Source organism: Aythya fuligula, chromosome 11, assembly GCF_009819795.1.
Source record: "Aythya fuligula isolate bAytFul2 chromosome 11, bAytFul2.pri, whole genome shotgun sequence".
Taxonomy (NCBI): domain Eukaryota; kingdom Metazoa; phylum Chordata; class Aves; order Anseriformes; family Anatidae; genus Aythya; species Aythya fuligula.
Genome location: NC_045569.1, coordinates 5,179,471 through 5,198,864, shown reverse-complemented (window position 1 = coordinate 5,198,864; position 19,394 = coordinate 5,179,471). Strand labels below are relative to the sequence as shown.

General features: G+C 39.3%; 1 protein-coding gene across 5 annotated transcripts in view; it reads right to left on the bottom strand.

Moving 5' to 3' along the window:
• Nucleotides 1–19,394, bottom strand: part of TJP1 (tight junction protein 1) — a 159,271-nt gene that overhangs the window by 133,800 nt on the left and 6,077 nt on the right. For all 5 annotated transcript variants that reach the window (XM_032194863.1, XM_032194865.1, XM_032194864.1 and 2 more), the window contains exon 2: nucleotides 16,134–16,266. In XM_032194863.1, coding sequence (XP_032050754.1) covers nucleotides 16,134–16,266 — 133 coding nt within the window. The remainder of the gene's footprint in view (nucleotides 1–16,133; nucleotides 16,267–19,394) is intronic.

The following is a 19,394-nucleotide window of genomic DNA, read 5'->3' as shown; positions in this document are numbered from 1 at the left end:
TGCTTAAAACTTCATTTCTTCATTAAAACTGACTTAGCAATACATGCACGTTACATTTAGTTTGAGCCCACATCCAATTGTGAAAAGCTGGCTAACCTAATTTAGGCACTTAATTCCAGTTGTCAAAGCTGCACAGTGGTGGAATTGTCAAATGTTCTTAAGTTTTCATGTCATTAAAAGTGCAACAAGATAAGTCTGGAAATGCGGAATGATTAAAAAAAAAAAAAAGAGGGAGAAAAGAAACAAGAACATGTAGTTCAGCACACAAACCAGTATGCACCATTACTGGAGTGCCACTGGCTATGTCTCAACTGCTTTGATGGGAAGTTGTGAAAGCAACAGCAGATGTGGTATGTCCGTGACCTACTTGACACAATCCCTCCAACTGTGACATTAGTGATTCCTGGCAGGACAGTAAGCTGGTGATGAACCTACAAAAGTGGTTACAGGATTTTCCTATATACCTTTTGCAGAAAAAAATACTCAAATATTCATAATGGTAGAAAAGCAAAGTCAAGAGGGCTTAATTACAATATAGGAATATTCACTTGATTTGTAAATTCATAATTTTGATTAATTGTATAAATTGAAAATCACAGAAAACAAACGTAGCTAAGCCAAATGTGAGTAAGTCACAGAAACCATCTCTATGTGGTCATTAAGTAATGAGTTACTGAAAATTCATCTAGTATATTTACGATGTAAATTAAAAAGGTGTTAAAAAGGATAAAATCGTTCATTATGTTTAAAATCTGTACCTTCATATCAGGAGGCTGGCCCAGGACAGATCACCTTAGGTTTCTTCACTTGAAATGACTGCAGCAATATTACTTCTGGTAGTGCTCTGCCAATATTCAGACAGCTTTTCCCCTTAACTACACTTCAGTGCCCAATTTTTGGAGAAAAGCAACACAACTCTGGAATCAGTGTATAGGGGCTTAATAAAACCTTATCTCTGATATTCTTTCAACGCTAATCTTTAGATCTTGAACTATCTATCTGAACTCTAATATTCTAAAAAATGGTATCAACATCACCTGATTTTGTAAAGCATCTTTGACCTAAGACAATAGGAGTATATAATTGTTAAATACTTTCTTTAAAGATTAACTTACCTTATATTCAAATACATTTTATTTAGTTTAATCAAACAGTAGAAAGCAGACTCAGATGGTTGTCCAGCCTTTGAGTGCCAGTATAATTTCTCTAAATCTTTGTCAGGTCTTTAATTCCTGTAATTTACTGTAATTGAATAAAAACCCAGTTTACTGGGGTTCAGGTTCCTGGGCCCTGCCAAGCTTTGCAGCTGATTTACCTGCACACCACACACTTAAAATTTCACACATATTTAGCTGTTTCTGCTGACTTGTCCCAGCCGCATCATCTAGATGATGATTCCTCACTCAAAACAAGGTGAAGCCCTCAGCTTCTCGCAGCCCCTTGACATGCCATGAAAGGGCCCGGAGCCGTGCAAGGGGTCTGCAGGAGGCTCGGGAAGGCTCTTCCCAGCAGCAGCACTGAGGCTGGCAGCTGCCAGGCTGTGCACCACTGCCCTGTCCCATGGGAGCTGCCGGTGAGGGGGCAGGCACAGGATGGAGATGGGGCGCAGTCTGCAGAGCGCTGTCTCTGAGGACAGGACAAGGGCAGGTGACTCCAGCTTGGAGACCACATGCAGGTTGACGCCAGCTGTGCAGGAGAAGGTACAGTCTGCTTTGGGCAAATGGCTGCTGTCAGCACGCCTGACTCCCCGCTGCCTCTGCCCCTTCTCCTCACCCTGCTTATGGCTTATTCATACCCGTCTGCCCGGGTTTGGACTCCAATTTCCCTTCCCTCTTCTATAGGAGGCACAGTCCCTGCCGACTCCTTGCTTCTGGCCCCACTCCCAGGCCTTCTGCCCCTGATTAAAGGATAAAAAAAAAAAAAAAAAGCACAAGAGATCACACATTTACATAATCTATTTAATAACTCGTTTCAAATAACTCAAAGCTAACTCTCACTCCTGAAAAGATCTCAAAAGGATTCAGACAATTTAAAAGACTAAAATTTGTATCGGATTATTGAATAGAAGAGATGACAAAATGCACTGTTGTGGGTTTCCGCAAATATACCCAAAATACCACAAATGCTGCCAAGTTCAGTCAGTCAAAACTGTGAGTCATAAGTGACTTTAGAAGCCATACGGTTTGGGTGTTTCAGTTTCTTTCAGGCTTTTTCAAGTCTAATGATGTCCCCTCTTATTTCAGCTTTTGGTACAGACTATAGCCAAATGTAAAGCTGTTCACGCGGGTAAGAAGAAAGGGACCAACAAAATCCTTCCCTAGGAAGCAGAACTTCATCAAACGCACCACAAGCAGCAGAGGCTGGACTAGAACTATTGTAAATGGCAACACCAAGCCACTGTGCAGCCCAACTGTGCACCCTACTGGTGTTTTGATAAAATGACTCTGAAAATGCACTGTGTTAATAACCAAGAGGAAGATTTGGTGAGTTCTGAGGATTTCATTGCATTCCACCCACCACTTGGTTAAAAGCCTTTTTGATTTCTGTATTAATTTTAGCATTTTTATGTATGCTGTAAGACCAAGATTATTTTTCCTTCAATACAATTAGAGCTGAACTAATTAATCCACAGGAAGGCTGGCCACAGTAAGTCACAACTCAGTTCTTTAAGAACATAATTTAAACACGTATCTTATTTTCAGACCTCCCATACTGTTACTCCATGTACTCTGCCCAACAGCTGCCACAAGAGACTTGAAAGCCGTCTTGCAGAAATACCGCAGCACTTCAGCTTCCACCATTCAGTTTGAAGAGTTCGGGTGGAAAGCCAGGGCATGCCGAAGACAGCAACTTGCACAAGTCAGCAACTGGCCAGAGGCAGAGCTGCCAACCCCTGCAGCAGAGTGCTGGGGTCCTGGTGGGCAGGCTGCAAGCTGAACGGGAGCCAGGAGGATGCCCGTAGTACAGCCAAGGGTAGCCAGCCGGCCCAGGAACTGCTCCTGCCCTTCTGTTTGGCACTTCTCAGACCACGCCGGGTGTGCTGGGTCCGGTCACGGGCTGCTTAGCACAAGAAAAACTAGAGCAAGTCCAGTGGAGAGCAAGCAAGGTGACTAGAGGACTGGAGCTCAACACATTAGGGTAGGGTGAAAAAATTATGTTTGAAAAAAGAAGGCTAGGTGGAGATCCTAGCACTGCCTTCGACTACCTAATGGGACTGCAGAGATGGAGCCTACTCTTCTTGGAGCTGCACAGTGACAGGACAGGAAGCAGCAAGAACAAATCACAATCCAGAAACTTCTAATTGGGTAGAAGGAAAAAATCTCTCCTGGAGGGTGGTCAAACACTGGAACAGGCTGCCCAGAAAAGCCCTGGAGCCTCCATTCTCAGAGACAAGCACAAATGAGCAGGAGAGGCTCTCAGCAGCCTCATCCAAGCTGCCCCTGTTTTGAGCAGAAGGTTGGACTACGGGATCTCTGCAGGTACCTTCCATCCCAAATCGCTCTGTGCTTCTGATACTCCATGAAGATCATATGGCACATCATCTACATTAAAGTGTGGCAACACTGCAGGAAGAGGGGAAACTTTTATAAACAGCCCTGAACTGGGGAAAGAAATCCTCCTTCCTCTGAAGACGTCTGTTACAGAAAGTAATTCTTGATAGATCCCGAACAAAGAGTTCTCTTGTTTCCTGAAGATAGTAGTTAGAAATGTTCTTTTCCTACTTTCTGTCAAATTTAAGCAGAATTTGGTTTGTAACCTTTACTAAAATCTCTCAAATCATTTCAGTCAGAGGGAAAGGGATTATTTGTAATCACCCCCGAGCTATGTATGTACTCTATCTGGGTGCTGGCAGAAGAACCATCCTCCTGAGATCGCTTAGTTTTAAAGGCTTAGAACATATCCTTTATGAAAAAAAAAAAAAAAAAGTTATGCAAATCAACTGCAGTGATTTATATAATTACACTCTTCTTTGTAGACCAAGGGCTAAAGGGGTCCTATAAACAACCACTATTCTTACACATGGTTTTCCCCATTGATGGGATTCTGAGCATTCACACTCACTTTTCATCAGATAGCCACAGAAGAGGCAGGATGGGTGTCCAGGTTTTAACACCATAGTAACAGCAGGCCCTGGCAAAAAGCAGGACAAACTTCAGGATAAATCCAGCCCAATTTGCTGAATATTAAATATTTCAGGATGGTTGCGTGAAAGTGAAGAGGTAGAAAAGCAAACGCTTACATGCAGTGCCTTGTTTCAGATAAAGTTATGGGACTCAAGACTAACACTATGGTGATAAGCCACCTGTCTCTTCATAATTTTGATTGATGGATCTGCAGTATTGTTTAACACATTTTAACATATTCAAGGTTTAGAGAACTGAATCTTCCCTCTGTCGGTAGAACATCTGATACAGCGGGACTCTGATACTAACAGGGTGGTCTGAGCACGACGGTAACACAACCAGTAAGGGCCACAGATGCTGAAGATGAAAACAATAAACAAGACAAGCTGTGTAAATGCTAACATGACAGCCACTGCAACCACTGATTGAGGAAAAATTCTTTTAAGGGGCAAAACATAATTGCAGATCATCTTTTTCCATGTCTTGAAGTAAGTATGATCTAGTGAATGACACCTACTGTCTGATCCCAAACCTGCACCGTGTGTTAGTTTCAGCAATGTATCAAAGATCCTTTTTGAAGGTATGGTCTGAAAAGAATACAAACCTCCACAACCAAAGTCCCAGGTTACCAGCAGAATCAGAAGTCTGTAAAAAAGACTTCTGCTGGCAGGGAGCTACTTATACTGCTTTGCTCTTACCTTGCACATTGCAATTTTGCTGCCTGTGCCAGTACATACATCTTCAGCAGAAGATGTATAACACTGCAGATTGTGCATTGCCACTTCTGTGAGCACTCCACACAGAGCAAGCGCCCTCTAAGTACTATCTTAAATGGAAAAGTTTGTAGTGCTAGAAGAGAAACGAAGCTCCTGTCAGGGAATTTTAGGTGTTTGGGATTAAGTCCAACAAATCCTCCTGACTCATCTGTTATCTTTCTCGTTTTGCACTTGTCCTAAAAAAATTGTCTGTTTTGACCCCCCCAAATTTTATTTCTTCTTGTTCTCCTCTTAAAGCCCCAGGATTCCCTTACAAATGCAGCAGCAGTTCTGGATCCATGAAATGGATACTTCAGAGAAGATTAATAACTGAAATATGAGATTACAAAGTCCTGGCTGTAAAACTTTTGGATTAATGCATTGCATTCCTGGGCATGTGTCTGAACTCATTCTAGCTTGCCTGTGAACATACAGAAGAAGAATTGCTGTGAAGTGGAGAGATGAAGGCAGGCCATCTCTGCATGCTTGCATCTCGGCACTGCTATTGCTTTGCAAGTACTTGATTCAGTAAGAACCATCCAGGTATACAAAGCTGTTTCATTACACTGCCCCAAACCATGGCCAATAAGTGTAAAGACTGAATGCAGGTACTGGAAAAATCTTCAGTGAGGTGGTGCAATATGAAAATGCCCGATCTACCCAGATTACCTGCTAGACAGAGAAAGGCAAAGCCCTGTATTGCTCTGCTTATGGAAGCACTGGTAGATAACCAGGTACGTTTAACTAGATTAATATCATGAACCAAGTTTCACAGGGATCATACATTTAAGAATAAAAGAATACAGACTGCATGTCCAGCTATAAATTTGTGGAAAGCTTCCACGCATCTGTTGAGGGATCATTAATTTGGGAACTCACATCCCTACCTCGATAGAGTAAATGAATTGTTATTCCACAAAGCACTGCTCTACTGTTTGCATATAAAAACCACACCTAAAGCAAGTGCAGCTGAAGTGCTGCCTGGGCATTTCAGGCAGCTCCCCGCTTTGGTACTCAGGAGTGCCAAAAATCTCATTCTACGCTCATCACAGTTAGGTCAAAGAGTAAGACACACTGGCTTCCTAAGAGGAGTGGAAATCAACCGTGTTTGCAGTTAGGTTATGCTGTAAACCTTACACTGGAGGATTTGACTTCTTCATTTTCCTTTACCTGCAGAACACCTCACCGGAAAGCACACCCCTCAGCCTTGCGCATTGTCTTTTTTTAACTTTCCTCCAGGGCGAGCTCAGAAACTGCTCTCTGGTTCCTGAGTGTCTGAGCAGCTCCTAGAGATTATCTTGTTGATTCTTGCTTTTCTTTGTCATCAACAACCTTTCAGTACGTGTCCCCTGGGCTGTCCTCGAGAGCCAGCTGGAGGAAGTCAGTAGATACCCAAGTTAAATGTCAAATCTTCATAAAAATACAAACATTTCTGATCTGCTTCTTACTCCTGCAGTGGCATTCACCACGGTGAGAATAGGAGACTTATTTCTCAAACTCTTGCTCTGAGGGGTGCTAGATAAGTATAATGATCTTGCAGCCAAGGTTGCTAAATTTATTACAGAAGCCTGTGATCCCAATAGTATATTGCTAATAACAGTGCCAAATATCCAAAGGCAGCTGCTCTTTAGAGGTTATCCGGCCCTGGACGCTTCCTCACGGAATACTGCAGAGCAATCAGCAAAGGCGTATTACACCAGTGGGAGAAGCAAGCTGCTCTTCTTAGATATAGATGGGCAACAAACATCCAATATTTCTTTGAAAAATCAAGTACAGCTGTGCCAGAGGACAAAGAGGACGTTTGTGCCAAAGCAACCAGAATGTCTGCAAACTTACAGTGTCTGTTGCTGCAGGTACGATGAGACAGCCCACGCTGACCGCCCTACAACACGAGTGCTTTTTAGCTCTTTTGTCACTCTAAGCACAGGGTATAAACAATTCGTTTTGCATTCAGAGGTTCAGACTTCAAAATAAAAATAAATTTCAAATAAAGATTTCTTTGGACTAAAAAAGCCCAGAAGTTTGCTAAGACCTTTTTGCAAACTCATGCAGTCTGAATTCCAAGGTGCTTACAATCAATCTTTTTTATTTTATTCTGCATTTAGGTCAAAGACTCAGGTGTTGAGTGGAATGTACTTCATTTTCAACTTCCAATGCACAGAATTATATTTCCATGATTTTAACTGCATTTTCTCTCTTTTCACAGTTTTCCAGTGACTGCAGCAAAACCTTACGCTACAGCACATATATCAAAATCTTTTCTGACTGCTGAGAGCATCCTGCCAGTTCTTCTACATTAGTACTGGTACAGCCTCTTAAAATAAACCATCTGCTAAAGGCAAATTCCTTTGTTCCCTGCCTAAGCACACTTGTCAGCCATTTGGATGACAAAGAATCGGAGAGGGCTGGACAGGGAAATGTTTGGAATGATGAGGAATGTTTAAAAAAGCAATACCTTACTGAGTGCTAAATGACACATTCCTGAGCACCAACCACAGCTTCTAGAGAGCAGAGAAAAAAGTTGGGAAGCGCAGACCTTGGCAGGGTGACGATGACATTTTTCAACTGCTGTTGAAGGACTGCGCAGTTAGGGTCAAGCACCTCTTGGAGGTGCTTGCTACTGGCAGAGACGGCATGATTTGACAGGCAGAGTTTAGGCAACAAAAGTCTAAAATTTATGTAAAGAGCACACTGACAGAAGGTGAGCCTAACCAGTGAAATGTTGTATATTAAATGCGATGTGAAGGCATCTGCACCATATACATATTATGCATTTTTATAGGATTTATACAGGTTGAAGTATGCTGGTAGCTGGATAGTAGCGGATAACCTTGAGCTGAGTTCGAAACGAGATATTCTGCTGCTGATCAGGAACTCAGACCATCTTCTCATCTCTATATGCAACTAAATAGACCTTCTTCAAAGTGCAAAGAAAGAAATACAATGCAGAGCTGTGAAATACACACTGTGAGAGAGTTCTGGCAGCAACTGACCAGAGAGTTTAAGTGATGGTTTTCTAAAACTTTGATTAATATTTTTTATATTCTAACTTAAGAAAGAACAAATGTCAAAGACCTTTTAATGAGGCCAAATGCTGCACTTCAAAATCTTGAAAACCCCAAACTGTATTTTGAGGTTGACTGTACTTGCACTATAGGATCTTTATTATTTCTAAGAAATTACTGCATCTTTGCAGACTGGCCAATACTACCCACATTTAGACCTGTATTTCATGACAGAAAATTCCCAGCAGCTTTTACAAATAAAACCAACACATACCTGTTTGTTTTTAAATAATAAAAATGAAATCATAAAGACCCCTAGAAATATAATAAAAATGAAATCATAAAGACCCCTACAAATAATCACTCACGAATTCTAATTTCCAAGTGGAAACAACTCCAGTAAGGTCAAATAAGTTGGCAAAAGCCCCCCCTCCCCACCCAAGGGAAAAAAAATAAATAAAAGAATAAAAGTAAAAATATTAAAACCGACATGCTACTAGACTTTTCAGCATATACCTTGTAGTGAAATATTTGAAAAGCCATTCATACTGACACTCCTGATTTCCACTATCTTTAAGCACAAGGCTCAGAGCTTGCAACAGAAATTGCTCCTGTCTTTGTTTCCTCATATATACGAGCCAGTCTGCCTCTCTTTGAACACAATGGTGAAGAAAGGTCAAACAAATAAATCTATCAATAACAGGAAAATAGATTGAGCAATGTAATTTTAACTTCTGCTGTAGAAATAAATCAGTGAAGAATTGCTGGCACAAAAGATAAATGCACTTAGACTCAAAACCAATATAAATTCACTTACATAAAATTATTTCGGACAGAAGCAATTATTTACTGCATAAATATAAAACAGCTAACAAAATGCTAAGGTATCTAGTCAACATCACTATGAAAATCAAGAAACTGATTTTCAGACAAAAAAAAAAAAAATCAGACTAGCAGCCACCTAGAGAAGTTTTGCATATTTATGTGAAAGTTATTCTTTTCCATGAGTCAGCCTATCAAATTGCTTTAATTCCCAGTTGATCTTCATTTGGATGCATGCAGAATCCAGAGCAGAAATGAATACGCAAAGGAAGCTCTCAGACGCACCCCAAAACCAGAGAAAATGGCCATTCTCCATCACCTTCGTGCTACCCAAGCCCCCTGTGCTAGCCGAAGGACAGGCACTTGGACCTTCACCCTGCCTGGGGCCTCGGTTTGCTGGAAGGCAACCGCCTGTGCACTGCTAGATTGGGACTGAAGGGAACCAGAACGCCAGCATCCCATACAGCCACATGTCAGGGAGCTGTTATTACATAATTTAAAGACAAACTACAGGATGGCCTAGATATCTTTTGACATTTTCTTAAGGAGGGGGAGACCTGGCAAGTCAACACTCACAATATACACGAACTATGATGACACTGAGGTAATAAACAAGGTATTAATTTAACACATGATAAATAACATTTCTATACAGCTCCGTCTGTCCCGTTTCACGGTGCCATCCTCAGAAGAAATAAAAATAACCTAAAAATGTACTCAATCAAAATACATTTCTAATTAAACTTAAACATAAATCCAGTTGCTGGTATAATGACTGTTATGCACTTACTGTCCTTGGTAGATTTAAACTGGTGTGCTGAATTTACTCAGAAGCATGAAACAACCAGAATCAATTCAGAAACACAAATCAAGGTCAATCACAATTTAAAAGTTAGCCAATTAAATTACTTGTTATGGGTAACATTCTTGGATAAATCATAAGGCTGCATAAGTACCACTTAGCGTGATGTTTAGACCTAAAAATTTGCCTTGACATTTGGAATAGTACCTGTATCAAACTTTGGATTTGTGTTTAAATGAAATGCAAAATGAGAGAAGTAAACAATGCTGAAAATGCATCCTTCTTTTCCCAGAGGAGTTGTAATCTTGGATCTACAGCCTGCAGTATTTTCTCTTTTGGTCCGTATTGTATTTCAAAGGTTGCTTCAATCAAGATCAGTTTAAAAAGAATTTATCTCTATTTAAACTAATAACTAGATATGCTAAAAATAACATGTATATTTCTGCAATTTTTCTGTGTAACCTACCAATGAAACATGAAGGAAAAACTTAAAGTACTTTCATTTCATTAATCGTAAAATGTGTTAGGTGGTTAAATAAAAAAATAATTTTCTTTTAATCAATTAAACTAACTTGGGTAAAGCAAACTGACTAAAACTGGCTCTACTGTGTAATGTCAATGCTGTGTTCATATATCTGTCACTAGACAAGATTATTATTCTAATAAATGAGTCACTTTTGCGTGAGATTTGTTTTTTACAACAGCAACACTGTGAAGCAAGTTTCAGCTACTACCGAGGATTTAATCCTCACAAACAGCTGCCTAACAACCACACTTCTCTGAACAGGAACAAATTAAGGGCATCTACAAGACTCCAGCTGTGCTAATGAATTTTTCCTTCCACATCTACAAACAAGGCTAAAATACCTGCAGGACTTTTTAAAGAATGTCAGTGTTCTTATGTCTCCATCCTAAGAAATAACTCAGATTCATATCATCTGTATTATTATTAATTTATCATTGTACCAGTTTTACAGATACATATTCAGATTAAAATACCCAGCAGGAAAAATCAAGACAAATAAAAGCATAAAAACAGAACGTTTTTATTTCACAACAAACTACAGAATAATATCTAACATCTGAAAAGCCATTTATAAGATGACTCAAAAGGAAGAGGAGTTTGGGTTAGATTTAAAAAAAAAAAAAAAAAAAAAACAGAAATTGCAATAAATCCATGATTTCAGTACATATTAGATTGCTTTCCTCAGCAATACACTCTAGGAACTAGCAGAGCAGCATAGCACAGTATCCTGTTTTAATCACTGGATGTTTTCGCTGGGGGAGTGGGGCTGGCTAATCACTGCAACAAATTCTCCATTTCTTGGTAAGGACATTTCAAACAGCAACATGATTCTTCAGCCTGCTGCATACCTTCAAAATCTACTAAAGGGACACGAGAAGTGAAATTAGGATGTCATCGCAAGCATCCAAGCAAGTTAATGTCTAAAGCCTCTAACCAGCCTTAAAACGTCATTGCAAATCACAAAGAAGGTGAAACTCCTCGCAATAACAGCAGCAGCAAAGCCCCGTACAGGCAGCCCACTGCAGCTGCACGTGCCTGTCCTGGCACCCGGGGCGTGCTGCGCACACGGACCCCACGGAGAGCACGCGGGGTCAGCCGCTGCACCCTGCTAACAGCAGGCACGCACACAGAGAAACACTTCTCTGCAAGAAAGCACACGAGACATCACACCCCTTCAGGGGCACAATGCTTACTAAAACTTACAGTCAACTAAAAACTAGTAGCAGAGGTGAACATCAGCATGCCCTACCTAAAAAAGGCAATTACGTGTTTGCTAATTCTCACTTTCTGATGATTTCCCCCTTTATTGCCACTTCCATTTAGTCATGCATTCCCCAGTGCTGTATTCAGCTGCCCTGAGTGCTTAGTGGCCTCTCTCTTCTCTTTTGAGTTGTCTCCTACCCTACCCTCCTGAGTTACCTCTGTATTTTGCATGCTGACATCCCCTGACCTCTGAAGTGCCGGTATAAATGAGCTGAGCCAATTTCACTTTATTGTCAGTACATGATGAGAAGAGAAAAAGCAACACATCTAAAAAAGGTTAAGACCAGAAAAAGAATGGGAAAATGAAAGCAAGGCTCAGCCCTTCTCCAGCACTTTGCAGAATTCTTCCTTGGACTTCCACCCCTGCTGCAGGTGGACACTGGGAATTATCTGCCTGACTCTGGCTGTAGCTTGACTGAAAACCTGCTGTGTGCATATTTATTGAGAGCAGGCTAACATCAGCTGCCTCCAGAAAATATGCAGAGCTGGGCTTGTTCATATTGTAAATAACTGCAGTGCTCTGATTTCCAAGAAGAGTTCCTTCTTCCACAAGGGCTGATTTTAGCAGGAAAATGTCATGTCTGTATTCGCTTAAACAAACAGCGTGCTTAAGAGGAGGATTTTGGTCATTCCTCCAGTCTGATCAAGAAGTTACCCTACTAAAAATGAGAAAGAAGATATGCCAGGCACTCTCTCTCTTCTAAGGTTCAGGAAATGAGCTCCTTATAAATGTTTCAGCAAAGTCTCCCTCGCTGGCATCCCCACAAAACATCAGCACCGTCTCACAGGGAAAGGAGGGAACAGTTTCCCTGTGTCTGCATGTTGTAGGGGTGGCCATGGTTTGTAACACTGTGAGCCACATACAACACCTGTCGTAAGGCCAGCGACCATTCACCTTCGTGCATTCACGCAGCCAGAGGTGAGCCACACCGCACGTGCTGTTGTTAACTGACCGGGAAGCCTGTGGGAGGAAATACTTGGTGTGTGCACGCACAATGCCAAGTACGACAAAATCCCTGCCGACCAATTGGACTCTGAAGTGCTACTGCTACAGCAGGTAGCTTGTGCAAAGCCAGGTTGTTTCAGGGTAATGAACATTTAAAAACGGATGTAATGAACATCTGTGTGACAAGCTCATTCTACAAGGTAGATGCATTTCACACCTCTCTCTGAGAGCTGATAATCCTATTCTTTCTCTAGTTCAAAGCCTTCTGCAGTGTGGAATAGGAATTATGCAACATTTCTGGGTTGCAGATAACTCTTCACCAATACTCAACAAAAATCACTCATTTTTGATATGTGCAACTAACGCTGAGTGTTTCAGAGACTAACATCTGGGGAAGCGTAGCATGGTGATACTTCTTGAAGAACTGAAGGACAATTAAACAGGTTTTATTTAGATTGTGGAAACCAGGCACGAACCTCAGACCAAGTGGTAGCAGTAATACATGGAGAGAATAAAGAAAAGGGTGAAGAAATCCAAGACAGATACACATTTTAAAGGAGCAGCTGCCCCATCACTCTGTGGCTTATCATTACCTCACTGCTTTATCTTCCTGCTTGCTGTCTTAGCAAAATGGTAGTGAGAGGCACGGCTGTTACGAACCCCAGGATCACCCCCTTCAGACAGCAGACATATCACGAGAAATAAAACCCAGATCTTTGTCAGCAATCCTGCAGACTCCCACCACTTGTCAGCAGGAAGAATTTATACCTCCTAACAGGACGTTAAGGATAGCACACCAGAGGCAGCTGTTGGATGATAACACAGGTACGCCAAGCACCAGCCAGCAGCCGTGTGCTGTGGCAGTCTCCCACAAATACCCATGGCCCACAATAAGCCATTGTAGTAGCAGGCTGTCCTATAAAGAGGTTTTATAGGCAAAGACCCCTCCAGCATCCTGGTGTGTCATCCATATTATAAGGCACAGGTATAACAAAGCCATTATTGCCACTAATTTCAGACACCGTGTGGGAAACTAGGAACATGGCAGCACCACCTCGTCTCAGACAACCCGTGAAGCCCCCGGTATTCCCTCCCAGGCACTCTTTGGCCTCTGCCGAGATCTTACACATACAATAGGCTCTTTTCTGGTTATCTTTTCCCTTGTAAAGAAAAACTGGTTTTAATGAACCTCCCAGCTCAATGCTGCTCTCACAACCTGTCCACTGCCACAGCTGAAGTCACAGGAAAGTAGGAAATACAGGTTTTTGGGGTCCTGCATTTTCATATGTACATATGATATGCATGGAAATCCAGATCTTTCCCACTGGGGACACATCTCTTCATGCCTGGAGAAAATGAAGCATGAAACTTTTTTTTTTTTTGTTTTTAGGCCTTCCTGATGTCAGGATTTGTCCTCAGTGAGAATTTGCTTATAGATAAGGAACAAAAGGTTTATCAACAAGATCACTTTGGGATACATATAGACATGGAAATTCTCTAACAGTCAGACTTATTAATAGGTCCTAATCTCAGTGTACAATGAAGAAAAACAACAGTTCACTGGATCCTCCAATTACTTGGAGTTTGTCAGCATATAAATCACATACATCTTTAAAATATGAAACCTCTCTTTTTTGTTGTGGATAAAAACAATACACTACAACAAAGAAGAGTTCTAAAGAGAATGCTTTAAAAAGCTCTTTCCCTTTTTGTAAAATAATGTATTGCTTCTGCTAAATCTTTTCTTTTCAGTTTTATTCTATATGCCATTGCCTGAGCCTTCTTACTAGAAAAAGATACAGACCATAAAAAGCATTCAGTTCTGGGAGCACTTTGGAAAGATTTAGGCACACTAATTCCCTCGATTACTTCTTTAGATCTATTTTAATCACAATTTTAAAACAATAAAAGTACCATTATACAATATTACAAAATATTTCAGTGTAATTCTGAATTAATTATGTAGCAGCAAGAAAGTCCATATTTATAAGTCTGATTTCCACATTTAGCTATTTAAACTCATATCGTCCTTTAACATGAAACCTCAGAATAAACAACGGTCTTCCTTTTGTGAGCCTAATTATCAATACCTTGCTATTAATAGATGAATGTCATAGATATAGATGTACTTACTCTAAATATTTGTATGCCTCAGATACAGACATGATCCATTATTATGTGTCTCAAATCTCTTCTGCAAAGGTTCTATGGCATGCAAGATGTTCTTTTTACCGTTGGCTATGATCTCTTTTTCTTTGAAGGCCCCAAGAGTAGAGATTTAGATAAAACTCCTTAATAGGAGACCACACAGATGAAGACCCATATAGCACAAGCTAAAATTATTGTTTCAGCAATCTCATTCCCAAAGATAATTTTTACCCTTCAGTAGGGTAATGATTACACCAACATCACTTCTGTGACAACAGGACTCACCAAAGCACTCTAAATCAAGCAGTGCTAGCTGCTGACAGCACACACAGCCTCACGGACACGTTTCCCCTGCAAAGAGACCTGGCTTTTCAGCACCTGCATGCTACAAGTATCTGGACACTACACAACCCTTTCAATCACAAATCCTTGCTACTGATTTCATTATTTCCTTAAACAACAAACAGCAAGGTCTTTGTCCCAGAGATAGCTCTACAAGACTTTGTAATTAGAAGCAAAACAGTTCTGAGAAAGTATACTGTTTTTCAAACTATTAGCATCGTTTTTAACAACAAAAAAAGCTGCACATACTCAGTTCTTTCTGTTGGTTTAGATAAAGCTAATTCCCCAAATTACATATGAACATTTTAATTATATTATTTTTATTACCGTGCCACACAGCACAATGTCTCTCCACATTACTATTGATTTGTACGTCACAGAGATAGCACATATCTCCTATCTGCCTCTTTCATTCTCATTTCTAATAATGGGTTTATAATTTAATATATTCTTTACCATTATTTTACTGTTTCTTAACTACAGTACATTAGTTTGTCAGAGTATAATTTGTTTCGACCAAATTTTCCTGAGTCATTTGAGAGGTGTAACTTATTTTTGGTTTTGCAGCAAAGAATTTCTGAAAACATACCATGACGTTTTAGGACTAACTCTAATCTATCGTAAACAGTATAAATAGCAAGAAAGCTACCCCTATGTCCCATCTCCATCCATATTAACATTTTCTTTTCTTTCGTCATTAGGATGTAAACACCTCCTTAATTAAAAGTTACGTTTGCCCCTATTGAGCATTTTTTTCTCTGAATTCTGTTAAATCTCTAAAGCATAATCTATACAAAATCTTTGAAACCATGATCACTATAAATTTTCTTAAAATATAAAACAAATACATTTGAACCATGACCAAAGAGAAGCAAGTAAGTATACACCAATACTGCTTAAGTATCATTTGTGATATTAGCTTTTAAGTGATATAAACACACATAAGGTATATACATTTATTTCTTTTTCTAGTACTCTACTATAGTCACACGATCCAAATAATTCTGAGGATTTCCTTAAAAAATAATCTATTTCATTGTGCATGCAACTTCAACATTCTAAGTTTGAAAATAGATTATGAAAACGTATCTCATTTTTCATCTCATTTTATTCCTTTTCCAGTTAGTTCACGCATCTTATGCAAGAGGCAATATTAAAATCCAAAATCAAAATATTTAACTAACATTCAGTCAAGAACAAAAATGTAGGTATGCATCACTCATTATATAACCAATACCACTTTTCTTACAATTGCCAGTGTAGGACTGTAACTGTAACATCATTATAACATCACAATACATTTTCTGATTCTAACAAACAGATAAACCTAATTCAAGAGGGATACCTGCTTTATTAGGAAGATTCCCAGATAGAATAAATATAAAATACAAGGTACTTACAGTGAATTCACAGAAATCAATACTATCAAGACTTTTGCTTCTGTGTATTCTCCCTTTTATTCTTCTTAAAGAAGGCTTTCCCTGACTTACACTACAGGTAGCACCATTGGGATTTTCGGAAGATGGAGTTACCCTGCCAAACAAAAAGAGCCACATATCAGACAAAAATTATAATTTTATTTCTATTTTAATATGCATTTGCAATTAATACTTTTGCTTAAAGTAAAAAATGTACAAGAGAATAAACATATGGTCATGTTACACAAACAAGGGTCTCAGTCCAAACTTTAGTTTTCAATCAGCACGTAGAAACCTAGCTCCCATTACACTGCTTGCAGGTTTAGGCATCTGTACATTTTCTGTAAAGATGTAAGAAGTATCAAAAAAAACAGACTACAGAGAAATACATTTTGAAAAAAAAACAAAACGAATATTTTTCCCTATTAGTTCGGTGGAAAACTGAGTTCTGTGATACGTGTTGATAGTCTGTCAGTTAAATCAGCAGGAGCCTGGCAGAATTTGACTTTTGAGCTTTTCCAGTTTGAGTGCTAATGGTACTTCAGCTGCGCTAGTAATGAATAATGATGAACGATAACAAAATGAAAAAGATCTATTAAAGCCATAGAGGTAATATATTAAGGAAATGCAGCTTATAAGGTATTTCGTCACATTAGTAGTCTAAATATAGTCCTAAGGGAGTCCATAACTGAAATATTTTGAGTAAGTAATCCATATTTCAAGGAGCTTGTTGGAAGTTGTCAGTGAGTAAAAGTAAGTGGGGTTAACAATTAACTAAATGTACTAAGTTTTGAAAGGTTGGTATTTTAAACACAAAACAGTCTCTGGTCGGTCTGACACCACACTAGGAATGCTTTATTTCAGCAAATATGCACACCTGAAAAAGGCAAAGTCTTACTGAGCAGATTGTCTTTTTGGGATAATTTCTCAACTGCAGACATAAGAGGCCACAAAAATTAATGTGTGCTTGTGTGCGTACACACACATTTATCTATACATGTATATTTTACATTTCCCAGGAATTAGGACTGCAGATCAGTGGGTTTATCTGACCCAAAAAAACATTTAAGTATATTTTTTTGTTTTTGTTTTTACTTGGAATTAATGGCTTTGGTATGCACATAAGTGTGTTTCCAAACGATGAAGAGAGGTGGAAATGTCTTTCCATATGCACATCACCAGAAAAGGCCTTTGCATAGAGCGGGCTGCAATAACACAAAAGAAAAAATCCAAAGTACAAAATACAAAAACTACAGGCTGAATACACTTGGATGGTCATGGGGACTCTGAGGTCTATGTGAGGTCTGCTTCATCTTGAGCTTTTATAATTTCTTATTCAATTTATAAAGACCTTCATTTTCATTAAATTACTGTGATACCAAATTGAGATTTTGTTTTCATATGGCTAAGTTTTCTGGTTTTTACACAGGCACACATACACACACACAGCTTGCTATCAGTTCCCTTGATAGTACAGTAACTTGCTTTACACATTTTTCTCCTTGGGTTAATTTACTCCTGGGCTTGCAACTGCAAAGACACGTAGTATTTTCTAAATCATTACGTAACTATTACATTCAGACGTATATAAATTTCTTGCTCAAACTACACCAGCTTTCTGGTATAATTACATGTGGATTGGATTGTGAGAAAGATGCCTGGCTACTACTGTACTGTAATTGTCCACAGGAACTAAAAAAATGCTACGGATTCCCTGCTAAAATGTCTTGAAGAATTACTAGGACAAATTTCCAAAGAGAGACAGTTGCTCAGTTGCAACTCTTGTTCGCAGACCAAGAGTGACACTCACAGAGATGGTATATTTCAGTTGCATGAATGCATCTTTCGGACACCTTACAGATCTCTGCAAACACTTCTGGTAAAGTTAACCCAGATGTACATACCCATACAGCTTCCGACTCCATGCCAAACACAGACCTCGGAGCCCACAAAGAGATCCACTTCAGCTAGGTCTGGACTTAGTCTCTCTTCAGAAAACCTCTGAGGGTTGCCTATTTCAGTACTTATCACTTGGTCATTATGTCTTGATGTTCACCTCTGTCCAATTAAATGCTTAGCATGTTAGACTAATGACTTTCTTCCTTAAATTTAATAGAAAAGCTCTTGAACAACTGTAAGCTGCACTGGACTTTTCTTAATTTTTATTTATTTTTCCAACCCCTTGTTTTCAGGCCTTGCCTGTAAATGTACATCTGTGTCTTTAAATTTTAAGTCTTTTAATGTTTTCTCATACTAATAAGACTTTAAAAAATAAGAAGAACTAGGAAAAACGACATGTGAAAGACAAACATTTAAAAATAACAGGCTAGTCCAAGTGATGTAGTTTGTACAAAGAACTAAATTAATGACGTATTTTGAAGGCCCTTCCACTTGGGAGCTCCATTCTTAAAAACCACTTGAAAAAACTGCAAGAGATGAGCAAAATTTGCTGCCTCTAGAATCCATCCATCATTTTGTTCAGCTGGAGAATAAATGATGGAGATTACTTACTAGCTTCTGTGGTTCCAAATCCTGCTTTAAAAATCACATATAACTTCAAAGTATTATTTTGCGGGAAGGAATATCACAGTTCAAAGATTGCCTTCGTTATTTTATTTATTTATTTTTTTTATAAAATCCCTGACTTCACTGTGTCTTTCACAAGTAAATAAAGCAATATTTAACCAACTAAAGAAAAACCTAATCAATATCACCAGCGGGAATCTGGAAGCTTTGCACTATATGCTGCTTAAACGAAGTAAGGCATCCACATGTACAGAAGGATGCTTTTTTGACTCTATGGCTGATGAAGCAATTTTGGGACAAATATAAAGAAATTAAATATCAACTTCTGCGCCTCCGCTAATCCTCTAGTTCAGAGAAGCACTGACAGATCTGAGGCAGCCTTGGATCCATGTCGCCCGCCCTCTCGGAACACTGGATGGAGCTACAAAACCCTCAGGAACTGCAGTAACACGGGTACAGCACTGCAGCAGCAGTTTCAGCTACTGGAAAATCCCAATAGGAATAAGACCTCAAAATGAACTCTATGAAGTTGTAATATAAACAGGAATGTTGGAATGTTAGTTTTAGTGAGTCCAAATTCCTGAAAAAGGGTGTTGGAGTTTTATGTGAAATTTAGTTTCAAGTCAATCTGATAAACAGATTTTTTAATTCTTCTTACTTTTCAATCTTGCTTTGTGTTCTCAACATTTCCATTGTAACTAGAGAAACCAAGTTTGG